General features: G+C 42.7%; 1 protein-coding gene across 1 annotated transcript; it reads right to left on the reverse strand.

Annotated features, from left to right (window-relative positions):
• Positions 1-631: 631 nt before the first annotated feature.
• On the reverse strand, positions 632-14,758 carry FAM133B (family with sequence similarity 133 member B). The gene is made up of 11 exons (XM_081833909.1): positions 14,602-14,758; positions 11,202-11,299; positions 10,220-10,298; positions 8,732-8,806; positions 8,520-8,552; positions 8,003-8,071; positions 5,515-5,610; positions 4,713-4,760; positions 3,650-3,745; positions 3,187-3,231; positions 632-2,610 (listed from the first exon to the last, which is right to left on the reverse strand). The coding sequence occupies exons 1-11, from the start codon at positions 14,623-14,625 to the stop codon at positions 2,524-2,526; spliced, it is 750 nt and encodes a 249-aa protein (XP_081690035.1). The 5' UTR covers positions 14,626-14,758; the 3' UTR covers positions 632-2,523.
• Between the last annotated feature and the right edge of the window lie 2,171 nt (positions 14,759-16,929).

Below are 16,929 nucleotides of genomic sequence, written 5' to 3' on the forward strand. Positions count from 1 at the left end.
ACTTCTTCACCACAAGAAGCTGGTGGGAGGAGGTATCCAACCTTGAGACCCACTGCTTTCCCCCCGTGTTCTGCCACAATAATTTGAAAAGGCTAACAAAACAGGCTTTCTGAGAACAATAGTAACAATTTAATTTCTACTTTTGCAGTGACCCAAATTAATACAGTGGAAGCTCGGGTTGCGGATGTAATCCGTGACGGAGGCACGTCCGCAACCCGCAGCGTTCGTAACCTGCAGGGCCGTGTCTGCGCACGTGTGTGACTCAATTTGGTCTTCTGGGCATGTGCGAGCAGTGAAACCCAGAAGTAACCCTTTCCAGTACTTCCGGGTTTCCCGCGGTCCGTAACCGGAAAACGCGTAACCCGAAGCGTCTGTAACCCGAGGTACCACTGTATCTTTCTGCTCATCTGCTTAACAGGCAGCTGAAGAAGCAAGCATTACTCAATCTCAGGGCTGGTCCCTATGGAGAGGCAAATTTATATAGCTCATTGCGGCTATTCCTGTTACCATAGCATGCATATGGTGCTACACTTTATTTCGGGGGGGGGGGGGAGAGTTGTTTGGACACACTCTGTCTCTCCCTATTTCCGGTCCACCTGTCTGACACACACAGAGACAATGCAGAAATGAATAATTTTTTCAAACATTATCTTTACTAAGTGTCTGGCAGTAATTTTGAATACCAAGACATAGTTGCATAACAGGTCTGCCACGGAACTTGTGTAGAGTAAAATCAGCTTCAATATGAAGCTGTTTGATATCATCCCCTCAGCTTTTTACATGCTAAATATCTTCAGCAAGTGTGCATTTAAAACATAGGCATGGATGCAATAAAAATCTGTAAGTAATGCTGCATGTGAAACATAATTACTTTTTTTAAAAAATCCCATCGATTACAACTGCATTTCTCTATTGGTTAATTTAAAAATGGGACAAAATCATGCAGAACATTAATTCTAAATACCTTAATGACAACACAAATATAATAATAATAAATGCAACAGTGTTTGCTGGGGGGGGGGAGAGAAATCAATTAACTCAATGCCACCTCAAATGTTAAGTACTCAGTATTATTTTGATTCAACAGGGGTAAAATCCTCACTTTTGGGGTGTCAGCTATGCCACATTAGGCTGGCGTTTTCTTGCTTATCCCAGCAGCATGTGCTACAGGTTCCAAATAAACCAAGGACCAGATTAGATGGGAACAGACAAATCACATTTGTTGTTCACGTGCCTGTTCATGCATAAAAAGGCAGGGAGAGGAGGGTAGGGTCTTTTTTAAACAGCAAAAGTTGGGGGTAGCCTCTCTTCCCACCCACCCCCACCCTCCTGTGTCATCTCTCTGAGTTTTGTTGCTCTATGCACCATTCCCCCGGCTCAGCTCCAATACCAGAAGTGAGCTAGACTAGGGAACAACGAAGCACAAATGAGAAGGCTGCCACATTTCAGCTCTCCTCAGTCACATGTGCTTTTTGTTATAAAAATTAGACACTCCACACCATTATACGTGAATGGGGTAGCCATGTAAACTAACAAAGCAACTGTCCCCAATCGCATCTAGCTTTTCCATAACCAGTCATCAATACAACTGCTCTTCTGCGGGTCCTATTTACTTTTCATGGGGCCTGCACAGGGAAAGGTCGTCTTGGTGGAATTTACCCCATATTCAGAAAGAAAAATGGCTGCTTAAAGTACCCTTGGAAGCACAGCAACAGCATCAGCAAACACTGGTGCTGCTTGCAAGGATTCAAAATAAGATGTCAGATCCAAGAGAACACAAACATCCATGCCCCCCCACTTTAAAAAAAAGAGAGCAAAATTATGATACATACACACAAACTGACATTTGTACAGGTTACTGACACATTCCTGTTTCAAAAAATGGCATCAGTAGTAATGAAATGTCACAGGAGTTGCTATGCTGTGTTCATCTTTGATAATGAATTTTGCATATTTGTAAAAAAATATAATGAAAATTTAAATTTAACCACCCGTTCAAAAATAAAAACACCCAAATTCATTGTTTGCTTTATGGGAATAGGTGCACAGGCAGGGTGTCCATCCGTAAGGGCTGGCCCAGTCATTACAGTAAACGGCTGATCTACATGCACAGTTGTTTACGTGTGTGAATCGGGGCCTTCCATTAAAATGCAGGGGGACCCATGGGTGCAGGGTGCACATACATAGACCCTGGAATGGGCAAACCCTTTTCTTGTACCAACCCTATTTTGCACTGCTGTTACATCATTAAGCCATGTGCAGGGCTTATTTTAAAACATTTAACGCCAGTCACCGGGGCCGAGGGGAGTGGGGAATACTACATATATTTAAGCATCAGGCAACAACAATGGCTATTTCCAGCCCAACTGCACTGGGCAAGCTGAAAGTTTAGAATATTGTTAATACACAAGAGAACTCATGCAGTTTGGTAAAGTTTCTCGTAATTTTCACAGTTGCAGTTCTCTCTAGTCTCATTGCACTTTTGATAGGAAGGTGTTGGGGGGAAGAGAGTCTTGACTGAAGTTATTCTGAGTAAGAGCTTGAGCTGGTAGTCTTCTTCTTTTTCTTTTTGCCATGTTTCTTGTGCTTCTTCCGTTTCTTTGTTTTATCCTTTAAGAAAATGTAAAATAGCATGAACGATCACAGGATACTGCAGTCGATTCACTCAGATATAGGCCCCGACTAAGCATATGTGTTTTCAAAAGAAGGATTAACCAAAGCTATTCTGAAATTAAATTAAACCAAATAGAGAGTAACACCTACTATGCAAAACCGTGTTTGAGGCCCCAGTGTCAAACCTGGGCATATCAAATAAGTTGGAGAAAAATCTAGCTAAAAATCCAGGCGATGTTGTTTGGAAACCTTTTGCCAAGCAAGCACAGTTGGCAGCACTGTCTTTAATGGTCTGATTCAATGCAAATTCATTGTTTAGGTCCTTATTTCTGTGCCATATACAAAGTCAGGATAAGCAATGCAGCCAGTCAGGTGATTGCCACCCTCAGCTCATTTGGGAGAAAAGGGAGGGATGTAAATTTAATCAATAAATAAAATTCTGCTCTCATTTATGCCAAAATGCTGACGTCAGAGAAACTCCAGGAGGAGTTTGTGCCAACACATATTTATGCCGGTCTGAAATTTAAAATCAGTTTTTGTTGGAAGTTATTTGATAAGCAGGAAAATGCTTACATTTTTCTCTTTTTCTTCACTGGTTTTCTTCTTTTTTGCTGGTACCTACGTGGAGAGGAGCAGAGTAATATTTTCAAATATGCTGAAATACACATACAACAGCCAAATACCAATATTGTCTAGTACTGCTGTGGAGAAATAACATTTCCTCTTCTCTCAAATATGCAGAAATCTTCTTTTTTCCAACTATAAAGTCTGCTATCCTGTACACAGCTTCACAATTCTTACTTTTTTCCAGGTATGGTGTGTGTGTGGCAATTAAAAAGCAACCACAGAGGCCCATACTAGGAACATCCAGCTGGGAAGGATGTCCTTCTCTTATGATTTATTCATTCACATTCACCTGGAATGGCACATATGGCAAAATGGCTCCCATATCTCTGAAGGGACAAGTTGAACAGGACGCTTATTTGCTGAATTCATTTGTTTCTACATTAGCTTTTGGCTTTATAGGCATACCAACCTCCTCTGTGTGTTCTGATTCTGATGAGGACTCTGTCGATAACATGCCATCCCCACGATCTGCTTTTTTTCTTTTCCTTTCAAGGCTTTTGGTATCCTATGAAAGATAAAAGCCACATTTTGTGTACTGAACAATCAGAAGAATATACAGAGGTACCTCGGGTTACAGACACCTCGGGTTACAAACACTTCGGGTTACAGACTCCACTAACCTGGAAGCAGTACCTCGGGTTAAGAACTTTACCTCAGGATGAGAACAGAAATTGCGCACCGGCAGCACGGCGGCAGCGGAAGTCCCCATTAGCTAAAGTGGTACCTCTGGTTAAGAACAGTTTCAGGTTAAGAACAGACCTCCAGAATGAATTAAGTTTGTAACCAGAGGTACCACTGTATTACGAACAACTGGCTTAAAATTTATGCACCAGTGCTTGCATTTGAACATTTATTCAAGGGCAACGAGACTTCAAGCTAAAAATTAAAAGTTAAAACCTGAGAGGACAAAATGCATTCATGTATTCATAGCCGTGACCAGAGGAGGAATAACCACGTGGAGGAGCGCAGAGAGAAGAAGCGTCATGGTGGATCTGCAACAGCACAACTGGACACCTTTCTCTGCCCCACCTGCAACAAAACATGTCTCTTCCATATCGGTCTACAGCCCCAGAAGCTTGGCTTCACCCCCAAAGGCGCATTCCTCTGTTGTCTCCTGAGACAGACAGATGCTAGGCAGCATAAGAAACCTGAAAGTTGCTTTATACAAAAAAAAGGGTGCATAATAACTAGCCATTTTGATAAGTAATGGCAGAAATTCACTGACGAGAAGTGAGAATTGCACCACGATTTTCGCAAACAGCCCAGCCCATTAGAACGCTCATTGACATTCACGGTTCAGAAATGTTTGCCCTGTTTGTCAAAGTCTTATTTCCAATAGTGAAAGAAGCACTTATGAAAATCTGGATAATCAAATTCCAGCTGACAAGTGCTCTGAATAGAGACACTGAGCTTCTACATGAACCCCAAGTCTTGAGGTAGTTGTTGTTTTACAATTTATGAAAGTATTTTACCTTTTCTCTTTCAAAGTCTTCCTTTGCCCTTTTATTTTTTAAGCTGTCCTAAATAAAGAGATGAAAAGTAGTTATGGTATAAAAGATAGTAGTTACAGTGTAAAAGATAGCCCTTGTGCTGTCAGTGATTATAAAATCAACGCTACCTGAAGTCTAAACATTTCCTATGATGAGAAATATGCCTATTGCACAGTTAACAATTTATTGGTACTCTGGAAGATGGATGCTCATAACAAAGCTTCCAGTCATGCAGAAACAGCTGCTGTATTATTCTTACAGTACAGGGTAAGGCTGTTCTTAGTTGGTCAGCAACTACATTTGCCAGTAGGTGAATCTAGACAAAAGGACAGAAGGGAACGGCACACACCCTGTGACATGCTATCACACACCCACAACGCACCACCCACCCACTTCTAACTGATCTTGGAAATATCACTCTATGGAAAACAAAAACCAGGGATATTAAAGATACTGCATCTGATGAAGCGGAATCAAGTCCACAAATATTATTATTTTTGCCATCATGAACTATTTGTCTTTAAGGTGCCATGAGATTCTATGAAGTTTTAAGGTATCTTCAGTTGCAATGTGTATGGTGGGGTAGTAGGATCTCCCACCAATCCGGTTCTCTCGCCAGTGCCACCACATGGCACCATCTTCACTGCTACTCCACCTCAGCACCATCCAGGTTAACAGTAGCAATGCCACCAAGTGCTGGGTGGGCGGCTCTGTACCACTACTCACACCGCTACTGGGTATCTTAGGAAAATGTCAAGATGACTAATACAATAGGACACTTTACCTTGCCGTCCGAGTCAGAATCTGAACTAGAATTTTCAGATGATTTCCGTGAGGAGCGGTGCTTCTTCTTTCTTCTCTTTTTCCCTTGTTTCTTATCCTAGCCACAAATATTTTAAGAAAATGGTTTGATTTTGTTCATGGCAAATCGTTATCTAAGCATTGAGCTTGGATCATTTTGGCATCGACTGTACTGCTGCACAAGGATGGCTGAAGCTTACACAGGCAACTTGATTTTTAGTCATCAAGATTAAATCCAATGGCTTTCTTTGTCCAACCAAACACTACAGTTCTTGCCTCGTTGACTCAAGTTTAAACATCCAGAAGGTCATTAGCAGAATTTTTCAGTGAAAAATTAAAAGGGCAGATGCAGCTCATAAAAGTACACTGATAGCTGCATAAACGCCTGTTTAAAAATCCATACATGTCTAAAGTCCCGTTGAGTTCAATGGGGATTTGTTCCCAGATAAGTGGATATAATATTGTATCTACAGTATCAGTACAAAAAGATACATATTCAGCTCAGACTAACTTGAACTATTAATGTACTAATTACTGCAGCTCAGCTAGTTTGGATCCTGTCTTTCTTACTTTGCAAAACCTTGAAGGGTTCTGCTGGAACCCTTACCAGATACTTTCCCCAGCACAGTGATTTGATGTTTTGTCTACTAATGCTAATCATTTTATTGTTGTTCTGGCTGCTGTTTTTTAATATTTTGTTGGATCACTTGTCTCTGGAAACCATGGAGTGGATTGGTCTCAGTTTCCATTCAGAGTGCTTAAGCTTTTAAAACTCCCTTGATGCCCCTTTGCATTTCTCTTTGTTGAACAACAACACTGAACGCATTGTTTTGGCCAAGGGCTCGCTTTGTACATCACAATTCTACTCTGTGACAAGCCAAACTGAGGCCAGAACTACACTTTGCGTGGCCATCTTGTGTACTGAAGAGCTCAACAACCAGTTCTTTTCTGCCAGGGAGCACAAGGAGGAGGTGATCTGCAATGAAGAAGCTGGAAGCAGAGGAGACGGTGCCTACCCCTCAACATCTTTCCACTAAAATTCCTCCAACCTACTTTTCACACAGCTGGGTAGCGATACCCACATTTCTATCTTATACAGGACTGGAACCTAGGTTAGGGGGGAAAGCAGGTTGCAGGAGACAAACAGCAGGTGGAGAAAGGTAAACACCCACTCCAGTAATTGCCTTCTCTACTGCAAATTACCCCACCTGATGCCACTTTGCAGAGAAGAAGCAGTCACTGGGGCTTTAATACATGAGATGGCTGCCTAATACACAGTTTTGGCCTGCACAGTGTTAACAAGGACACAGCCTTTTAAGCTTTTGCAGCACTCCATCTTGCCATCTTCAGAAGAACAATGCATGCTAAACATTTAATCCTGCAACGATGCTCAGAGCTCATTACATTTAGGCACACCAATACTTTAAGGGCCCTCAACAACTTAATCAATGCACTGCCTCGAGGTAACATTTTCATCTCTTCCACACACAGAATGTTCATTTTTGCTGGCTGTTTATTTAACAGCCTGTTTCTGCTCTTCCATGTAAAAATAACATAAGTAGTTTTGAATTGGGGGAAAAAAGCAAGAAGTCTCTTACACCCACATGCTAAACACAATAGTCATTCCCTTTGAAGGAGCGCCACAGGCTTTTTACTGACTTTATTGAGCTGTAGCTCCCTCTCCTAAACTCTGATGGACAAGTTTTCAAAGCCTCTACTATGTTATCTAGTTGAGATGAGCTTGGAGAAGACTAAGGAAGGAAGGACTTGGGAGAGTCAATAGAAGACCCTCCCCAAAGATGAGAGCCTATACATGGATGAAATAAATGAGATCTACTTCTGAATAATGGCTGGGAGCCCACAATGTATGCATGGCGACAACTGAGCTTCTTCCTCCTAATAGCAGCCTAACCCGAAATTCAGAAGCCTGTTAAGTATCCTGACTAACTCCTTTCCTATGGGCATGGTTATTTGTAGGTTTTCATTAACAGATTGGACTACATTTTCCTTCCTCTATTCAAAAGTGCAAGGGCCTGCAATCTAGCATAGGCTTCCACTTGAGGGAGGGGAAGAGAAAGAGGCAAAATTATTGATTTTCTCCTTTCCACTGCAGCCCCCACTCCCATGCCTTCAATGTAGTTCCAGATGGTCTGGAGCAGGTTTCCAGGGGGCTGCAGGAGAAATGGTCAGAAATCCTTCCACCACCCAGTCACTTGTACCAGCAGGAGCATCCCGTATGTAGTAGCCCATGTACAAGAACTCAATCCAAGCCAATGTACTTAGGATGAGGGTGTAGAAGACTTGAAAAAAACTGTTCCTGACAAGGTTGCCTTCCTCCTGATCAAAACGACACACACTAGAGTCCCCCCCGCCTTACATTTGAATGCAAACATATCAAAATAATCGAGATGAAAAGGGGGAACTGGCACAATTTCACAGAAAGGGACAGTTTCAGTTAACCGCATTCTTACCTCATCTTCAAAATCAGAAGAACTACTGGAAGAATCAGAGCTTGATGAGGAAGAGGAAGATGGAGACAACTTGACCAAAGACAACAAAACGTAAATTTGTGAGATGCAGAATTTGTTAGATAAATGCAAAAATGAACAGCCCAAGAAGATGGCCCCTACAATTACTCTCTTGACTGCTAAACACTGATATTAGGATACATTCTTTAAATAAAGATGCGTCATTTGGGTTTAAAGCCAAGATTAGGTATTAACAACACATAAAACAGCTTTCAAAAACATTTTTTCTCCTTAAACCAGCTTTCCTGTACCCTGGGACTCCTGATACTGCTGGACAAATGCCCATAATCCCCAGCCAGAGAAGCTAATTGTCAGGGGTGATGAGATAGGTATATGATCTAAAAACACCTGGGGACCCAAGGCTGGAGAAGAATGCCTTGCACCTGTTTACTTAACTCTCTTAAGTTAAAATGTAGATCAACTTGTACATTGGGGAAAACACCCTGAAATCTTTGCTCACCCTACTGGATTTCTTCTTCTCCTTTTTCTTCTTCTAAAAGGAAATAAATGAATCTAGAATTAGTATGTCCATGTGTGTGTGTCACCGATGAAGTTAGGGTTCTACATTCAGTGATATGTTCTTTAGTAGGAGTTGCACTGCCGTACTGCCAAACAGCAAAGGCTATCTAAAGATCCAGACCCCATTGCCCTTGAATGCTAAAGATGTTTTACCTCTTTCTTCCTTGAAGTGCTCTCACTTCCACTTAACAATTTCTCCCGGTGTTTTTCGAGTTCTTTTTTCCAGTTCTGAAAAAAAAGTTGGAAGTAATCAGTTGTAATTTCACGCAGAGCAGGCAGTCAGCTTCTCCCTTCAACAAATAAGCGTCTACTCAAAGCCATGGATACGCGAAGGCTATTGATGGAGAATTTCCAGTGAAAGCTGTGTGAAGACTGTTGCTGGAAGAACTGCACAGAATCCTCTGGGACATTTATTGTGGTTGAAGCTTCCATGGAGCAGGGTCTGCTAGACGAAGTGGTCTCGAGTCCATGAAAGCGTAGGCCACAATACATTTGTTAAGGTGCAAACCTAGACGCCTCTGTTCAGGAGTAAGTCTCATTTAGTTCACTGGGACTTACGGGTATAGGGTACCCACATACCTGAGTGGAAGTCCTAATGAACTCAACAGGACTTATGTCTGAGTAGATGTGCACAGAATTGAACTCTTAGGCTTTGAGATGCCACAAGAATCTTTGTCATTTAAAATTGTATGGTATGTCAGGCCTTGAATTTTTTTTCTAAAAAAACCCACAAATATGATAAAAAAGAAGCATAACAAAATAGTAAAACCTTAAAGAAACCTAACTAACTATAAAGCAACAAAAATAACCAGCATTTTCTCTTAACAATATCAACAATACTAGCATTATGTAAGGGGGTTGGGGCAGAAATAGCAGTCTGGAACATATTCAGCCTTTTTCTCTCCTGAACATTTTTCTTAAAAAATTGCTCTCACAAACTTTTAAAGCTATATGATTAAGAACTTGAAGAAAGTTACATAGCGTTCCATCCATCCTAAGAAATATTGAACATCTAAATCCCTTGGTGTCACTAATAAGTCTTCATTCTCCAAAAGGTCATTATTCTAGTGTAAAAAACAAGGCTTTGTCCTCACATACTGGGCTACAGCGGCTGTTCCTAGGAATGCATACCTATAAGTGCTATGTCTGTTAACCTCCCTTTGCTCTTCCCTTTCTCCTCAGTTTTTAAGGCTTCTGGCAAGAATTTTATGTTTGCTGGTAGTGATCGCTCCTTCGTGGGCACTATGTTCCCGTAGCACAATGGCTCCTAATAGCTTTGTCAGAGTTATCTGAATACATTTCAAAGTATTTCAAGGTCTGACAGAGCTTTCCATTTTAGCTCTTGCTGAGCAGAACAATCTGCAGTTTTCACAGTGGAAGCTTGCAAAATGGAGGCCTTACAAATTAGATGTTATCATTTCCTGGGGAGGGGGAAACAGCATTTAGCAATAATATTGGATTGGCAAGGGACGAGATAAGCAACAGTTTCTATCACTCTGCTACAATTTTAAAGTAATACAGTAAAAGGGCAGGCAGATGGCTGGGGTGGGATAACAAGACAATTTCATTATGCTTCTGAGAGTAGAGCAGGAGAAAAAAATCTAAGTAATCTATCTACATAAAGTTAAACCAATAACAAACCTCATTCATCCTTTCTTCAAATTCTGCTAAGGCTTTGGAACCCTTCTTCTTCTTTTCTAGTTGTTCTTTTACTTCTTCCCTTTAACGCAAACAAAACAATATAAAGCCCTGATTTATGAAAATCTTCAAGGCAGCCAGTTGTAAATTCACCATATCTGATACAACAGGCTTGGACCCTAGTTAAGTTAACTTAAGGAAGTTGATGACCCCTGAAAATCTTCTCCAGAAGGTAGTGTTGGTGGGGAGGAAATCCTGAAAAAATATGGGATGGGGCACTGTGAATGACAGGAGGGAGGTTACTATGGGAAAGTTACCTTTCATGAATTTCCTTATGTTAACTTACGTTATGATCCAAGCTATCTATCTATCTATCTATCTATCTATCTATCTATCTATCTAGTCTGGGCAACTGCCTTCAAGCCAAAACCTACTGAGGCTACTTAGATCATACAGCCCCAAACTCTGCCCTCCAGATGTTTTGGGACTACAATTCCCATCATCCCTGACCACTGGTTCTGTTAGCCAGGGATGATGGGAGTTGTAGTTCCAAGACATCTGGAGGGCAGAGTTTGGGGACGTATGACTTAGATGCAAGTAATTATTCCGTGGGATTCACTTGGCCTATTATTGGCTGCACTGGCATGTGATAATAAACTATACTTTGTCCCTGCTCCTCTTTTGGTACGACCACAATAAGGAGCTTGGGAGCATTTGCTTCTACCTTCAACTAACTGTAGTCTGTTGTTATGTCTGAACCAAAACAAACTGTGATTACTCTAAACTTTAGTCTGTCTGAAAAAGTCATTTTCGTAGTTAACATACTTGAATTGTTTGGATAAACCATAGTTAAAACCAACATAACACTTGGCTATGGTTAAGAGTTACATGCAAACCAGGTGATAGCCTTCGGAACTGAAGTCCCATTCTCCTTCATAACACAAGGGCTCTGGAAAAGGAGGGAAGTCATTATGGCCATACATACCATGTTGGTCTTGGTCTGTTCAAGTAGTCTTGTATGGTAGGTCCTGAAGATGGAGCAGGACCTCGTGATCTAGCCATTGCTATGGGATTCATATAAGCCTAAAAGATTACAAAGCGATAAATTTAAAGTCATTCCACTTTGCTGACATTAAAATAGCACCTCAACCTCCTATTTATAGAGAGAAATGAAAGCATTTTAAAATTAAACAACAATAACAACAGTCTTCTTCAGGTACCTAGCAGATTCTTAGAAGACAAGTGCACAGACTTCCTTATGGGTTGATTTTCTGTTTTATCTTTTGTAAACCACTTACAGAGTTGTTGTTGTTGTTGTTGTTGTTGTACAACCAAGTGGTGTTTAAGTTTTATGGAAATAAAATAAATAAATAAATATTTAAAGGTGACAACCACACCATACATTTGAAGCATATTTAAAGCACATGACTTCCCCCCAAAGAATCATGGGAACTGCAGCTTACCCTCACAGAGCTATAATTTCCTTAACAAACTACAGTGCCCGCGATTCTTGGGGGGGTGGGGGCAGACATGTGCTTTAAATTTACTTTAAATATATGCCGTGGCTGTGACAAAATTCTGAGGGGGGAACCATTGCTTTATTTTCCAAGTCCAGTTGCTCTCTGACTATCAAAGAGTGTTGATTTTTAAATAGAACACATAACAAGCAATAAATAGTCATTCATTTTGCCTTTTCCCTCTCTAGTCTCATTTTCTGGCAGAAGCTGTGTACACTCAGCCTCTGGAAATCATTCTGTTCAAGAAACACTGGCACACAACCAAGGCTGTAGAAATTAGTGATAATATTTATAGCCTGGGCAAATTTTGAGAGCACCATACAACTCAGTAGCACTGAACATTTGGCCACAGAAGTCCCTTATTTATCCTCACAACAAGCTGTAATATAGGTCTTTATTATTCTCATCATGGAAAGATTCTAACTTGCTTTAGGCTACTGAAGGACAGAGTGGCTTGGTTCAGACATAAGCTAGTTTTATTCTCTGCCCCCTGCAATGCTCTATTCCCCTCTCCTCTCTCCTTCTCCTTTCACTCTTGCCCCATAAGTCAATACTTGAAGGGCTTTTAAAACCACAGTTTCACATTACATCCAAACCGGAAAACTGTGATTGAAGGAACCCTGTAAGTATTTAATTATGGTGCAAAAGAGAAGGAGAAGGGATGAGGAAGTGTTCTGACACAAAGCTAATTCTGAGTTTGGTTTACTACAAGAATGGGCAGGTTCCAAGCTTGCAGGATCTACTGGATCATGCCTCAACAACAGAACATCTGCTTTGCACACAAAAGGTCCCAAGTTTAATCCCTGGCATCTCCAGGCTGGGCAGAGAGAGACTCCTGCCTGAAACCTGGAGAGTCACTGCCGATCAGTGTAGACAAAACTGAGCTACATGGACCAAAGGTCTGAATTGGAATAACACAGTTTCCTAGGATTTCTACTTCATTTTTTGCTAGTGCCACCAACTGGATCATGGTACAAAAGACCTTACACTAAGAATTAAAGAATTCTGAGCCAGCCCAAGAATTGATTTTGAGTACCAGAACAAAAATAACCCTGAAACTTTCTTTATTTCAGCAATATAATTTTGAGTTAGCAGCAGGTATTTCCTCTTCACCATTTTCTGGTTTAGGTTTGACAGCCCCAATGACCATAAGGCAGACTACTACATGGACAAGCCCTTCTAGTGGTTCTCAACCTGTGGGTCCCCAGAGGTTGTTCGACTACAACTCCCATCATCCCTCAGCTTTAGCCTTGCTAGCTAGGGGTGATGGGACTTGTAGTCTCAAAACATCTGGGGACGCACAGGTTGAGAAAGGCTGCTAGAGTTTTTGCATTTGGACAGTGCCTAACTTGTACAAAATTAGAAATCAATTGAGATTGCCATGTTCTTACTATGCCCCAAATCTCATATATAGCTTTAACACACCTTAAGAGATAATAAAAAATAAATAATAATAATAATATTATCATGAGCAAAAATAATAAAAAATACACAGTAAAGAGGATGTCTGGAGGGAGCCTTAGTTACTTGTATCAAACAACTTCTAGAGGTCTGTACAAGTAAGGCCAGACATTCTCTTTACTGTGCATTTATTATTATTTGTGCTCATGATGATACCCTACTTTCAACATTCTTTGCATATGCAATAGCTTTGGGGTAGACATAATGCTTCATTTCCAGATAGCGCACTTCCCTTGCTTCCTGTTGAAATCCTGTAATTTTTTTATACCACAAGTGTTCCAGTGTGTTTGTTGCCTGCTTTGGTTGCACTATAGTGCAAGAGTGCCTCTCCAGATGGTAATAAAGCAGTAACAGTGGGGAAGCATTTCCAAACAACTAATGAAGTGGAATGATGTGCTGACGGTCTTGTATAAATCCCCCACAAATACACCTTATTGTGCCAATCACAGGTTTCAGAATACTGTACACCTGCAAAAAAACCAAAAACCTGGAGGGGGCCTTTCAGCATCAAATCTCAGAAAGAAACCTGAGCTTGCTTACAGCTATCTGCTTTTACCCAACAAAGGAATTCTATTTAGCAGAGATCACTAAAACCTCCTTCCTCCCCAGGCACTTCAGAACATTTCCATGCTAATGCACAAAGTGTGACCGTTCACATTTCCAATCTGTGCTAATAGCAATGAATGGCCTTGGTTCAACTTGAATACAATTATTATTATTATTTTGCTTAGGACAGCTGCAGATATCATTTAGTCACTCCTGCTTTGCCTTTAGGTTTACTTGGCCAGCCTCAAAACATCAAAACCCTATACCCATATGGTGAAAAAGCACACCAAAGAAAGCACCGGAATTACGTATTCAAACAGGATCACAAAAGTGGAAGTGAAAACACCAGGGGGACTAAGAAACACGGTCGCAATCCTTAAAGCAAAGTCGCAAAATACCCCGTACGGTTAAGTTCCTGCCACATTGCAATTAGATCTGCCCGCCCAACAGATCCCCTGGCTGCCACCTGCTACTTGCAGGAGGAAATCATGTTTTTTTAACTTCAGAGACACTCCAAGTCCAATGGGGCGCAGAAAGGTCCCACGATCCCCATTAGGGTGTATATATATATTAATGACCGCCTCCCCATCCCGGATTCCCCAACCAGGGGTGGAGAAAGAAAGACCTGCCGTGTGCATGTCTGGCACAGTCCATCCCAACATCAGGTCCCCCCTCCCCAAATAAACTTCTCAGGTGGTCGGCAAACCATAACAGCCTCCCTCCCCTCCGCCCTGCACCCCAAGTCTTTCACTCCCGGGTCCAGCATCCCCACCCAGTCCAGGAGGAGCCGCCGTGGGGCCTCCTTCCAGAGCCTCGCCGCCCCCCAGAGGCCTCCCCTCCAGCGCGGCGCGACTTACTCACCACCCGGTTATCCCTTTTGCCCATGGCGTGCAAAAAACCTGCGGCGCCCCGCGCTCGGTCAGAACCGCACCGGCCTAGCCGAGCTCCCTTTCTCCGCTACCCGTCAAGTTGTGGATTTTTTCCCCCTTAACCATCGAAACGCTACCGAGCATGCTCAGTGGCATCCGAGCATGCTCAGTGGCAGGCCTCGAAGCACCCATGCCCTTCCTTCCTTGCCCACACTCGGGAGTCGGGTTGCAAAAGCGCGCTGCTTGGGAATGGGTGGACGATTTCGGCGCGTCTGAATGAGGGACTTGGGAGGCTCGCAGGTCGCGCTGCAGCAGGAATTGCTCGCCCGCTTGCACTTGTGAGCAAAGACTGATTCTGCAAGCAAAAACAGCAGTCTGGTTTGGAAAGGGGTGTCTGTAAAGGTGCATAAAAAGAGCCTCAGATTGAGGCAGGGTCAGGCCGCGTCACATTTGTGCGGTGCATTTACCTTTCGTCAGAAAGACCTAATTGCAAGAGAGGGGATGGCGGGCGGGCGTGGGAGAAAGGGAGCATGAAGGAAAAAATATATGGAATAATGCAACTGCTTAAGGGAGAGGAGGAAACACTCTCCTCCCTCCTATCCGCTTCAGGTGTTCCTCGCCCCCACCCACTTAAGGGATTTCCACATTGCAGCCCCCTCGCTTGCGCTTCATGCACCCGATTGTGTTCATACCCCAATATGGGGAACAAATCTGGGTGCTGCCGTCAGGATACATCTCCAGGTCTTGGAAAAACACACTCCCTGTTGCAGCGTCTGGGGGGGGGGGGGAAGAGTTTCAGAGGGCCTGCAGCGACTGCAGAGCAAGCCAGCGGGGTCTTCCCTTAAGAGGGTCCCAGGCAACATAGGCTAGCCTTCTCCCAACCTGCTGCTCTCCCCATGTTTTAGGCTAGAGCAGGGGTCAGCAAACTTTTTCAGCAGGGGGCCGTTCCACTGTCCCTCAGACCTTGTGGACTATACTGTATTTCGGAAAAAATATATATGAATGAATTCCTATGCCTCACAAATAACCCAGAGATGCATTTTAAATAAAAGCACGCATTCGACTCATGTAAAAACACGCTGATTCCCGGACTGTCCGCGGGCTGGATTTAGAAGGCAACTGGGCCAGATCCGGCTCCTGGGCCTTAGTTTGCCTACCTGTGGGCTAGGCTCTTGTCAGTCGCAGCCCGCAGGCCCCTCTGGAGGCTGCAAGCCTAGCAATACTGTATGCATGGAGTAAAAAGTACAGCCAGAGGAATGATTTGGAAGCTGCAAACTGCAAATTGGCAGGGGATAGGGATGTCTGCAGAGAGGAGTAAAATAAGTAGGGCCTATCAAAGGCAGCCTTTGCTGCCTGAGCCAAATGAAAAGATGATGCCTCTCTGCCCCCCCCCCTTTCCATATGGGAAAACAAAGTGATCAGATTGACAGTTTGAATCTTACTTCAAAACTGACAACAGAAGTGTTTTTCCACTGCCTCTGAGGACAACAGGCCAGCTTAGGGCACCTAGAGTAGGCCACAATCCCTCTAACATCTTGGGCACATCCACACCATAACTTTAAATCTCTGTGATACCACTTTAAATAGTCAGGGCTTCCCCCAAAGCATTCTGTAGGTTCTTAAGGGTGCTGAGAGTTGTTGGGAGTCCCCAGTTTCCCCACAGAACTACAGTTCTCTGAGTTCCCTGTGAATTGGATCGCTGTGAGGGGAATAGGGGTCTCCTAACAACTCTCAGCACCCTTAAAAAACTACAGCTCCCAGAAATGTTTGAGAGGAATCCATGGCTATCCATCTATCCAAGTGGTGTCAGATAGATTTAAATGTATGGTGTGTGTGTGTGCCTGCTCACCACCATTTTATATTGGCCGTCCAAATCAGTATGAATGTTCATTGCAATATAACCAGTGCTTTTCTTCTAGGGAAAAAAGTGTCAGTACTGTGTACCTTTGAGTACCCCCAGAAAAAAGCACTGCATTCATCCCATAAACAAATCAGAATGAATGCTCAGTAAACACTGGGTGTAGTATAAACACGTATGAAAGCTTTGCACACTCAAATTGGGATGAATGCTGAACAAACAGGTGGTCTGGAGGAGTCCACAGTGTATTATGTATACCCCACTGCTACTGTTTGGGTTGTATTTTAATTCACATTCCACTTTTTTCCTCCAGCCCAGCTTATAATTTTCCATCGCGAAATTAATAACTTTATCAAAAAAAAAGGTTGCACTCGATCTTAGTTGTCAGGTCCTTTGCTTTAGCTCATCTACAACAGGGGGGAGGCTGACTTCCTTTTTGCACCTCCCCCGCTCGCTCCGAAT

Source organism: Podarcis erhardii (genome assembly GCF_964252035.2).
Source record: "Podarcis erhardii genome assembly, chromosome: 12".
NCBI lineage: Eukaryota > Metazoa > Chordata > Lepidosauria > Squamata > Lacertidae > Podarcis > Podarcis erhardii.

What these genes read in the sequence shown, in the direction of transcription:
- FAM133B (XM_081833909.1), bottom strand. Translation starts at nt 14,625, where the DNA reads ATGGGCAAAAGGGATAACCGGGTG. An exon ending in AACAGACCAAGACCAACATG is followed by an intron (nt 10,299 to 11,201) that starts GTATGTATGGCC and finishes TTTGCGTTAAAG; the next exon opens with GGAAGAAGTAAAAGAACAAC. An exon ending in GTGAAGAAAAAGAGAAAAAT is followed by an intron (nt 2,611 to 3,186) that starts GTAAGCATTTTC and finishes ATTTTCTTAAAG; the next exon opens with GATAAAACAAAGAAACGGAA.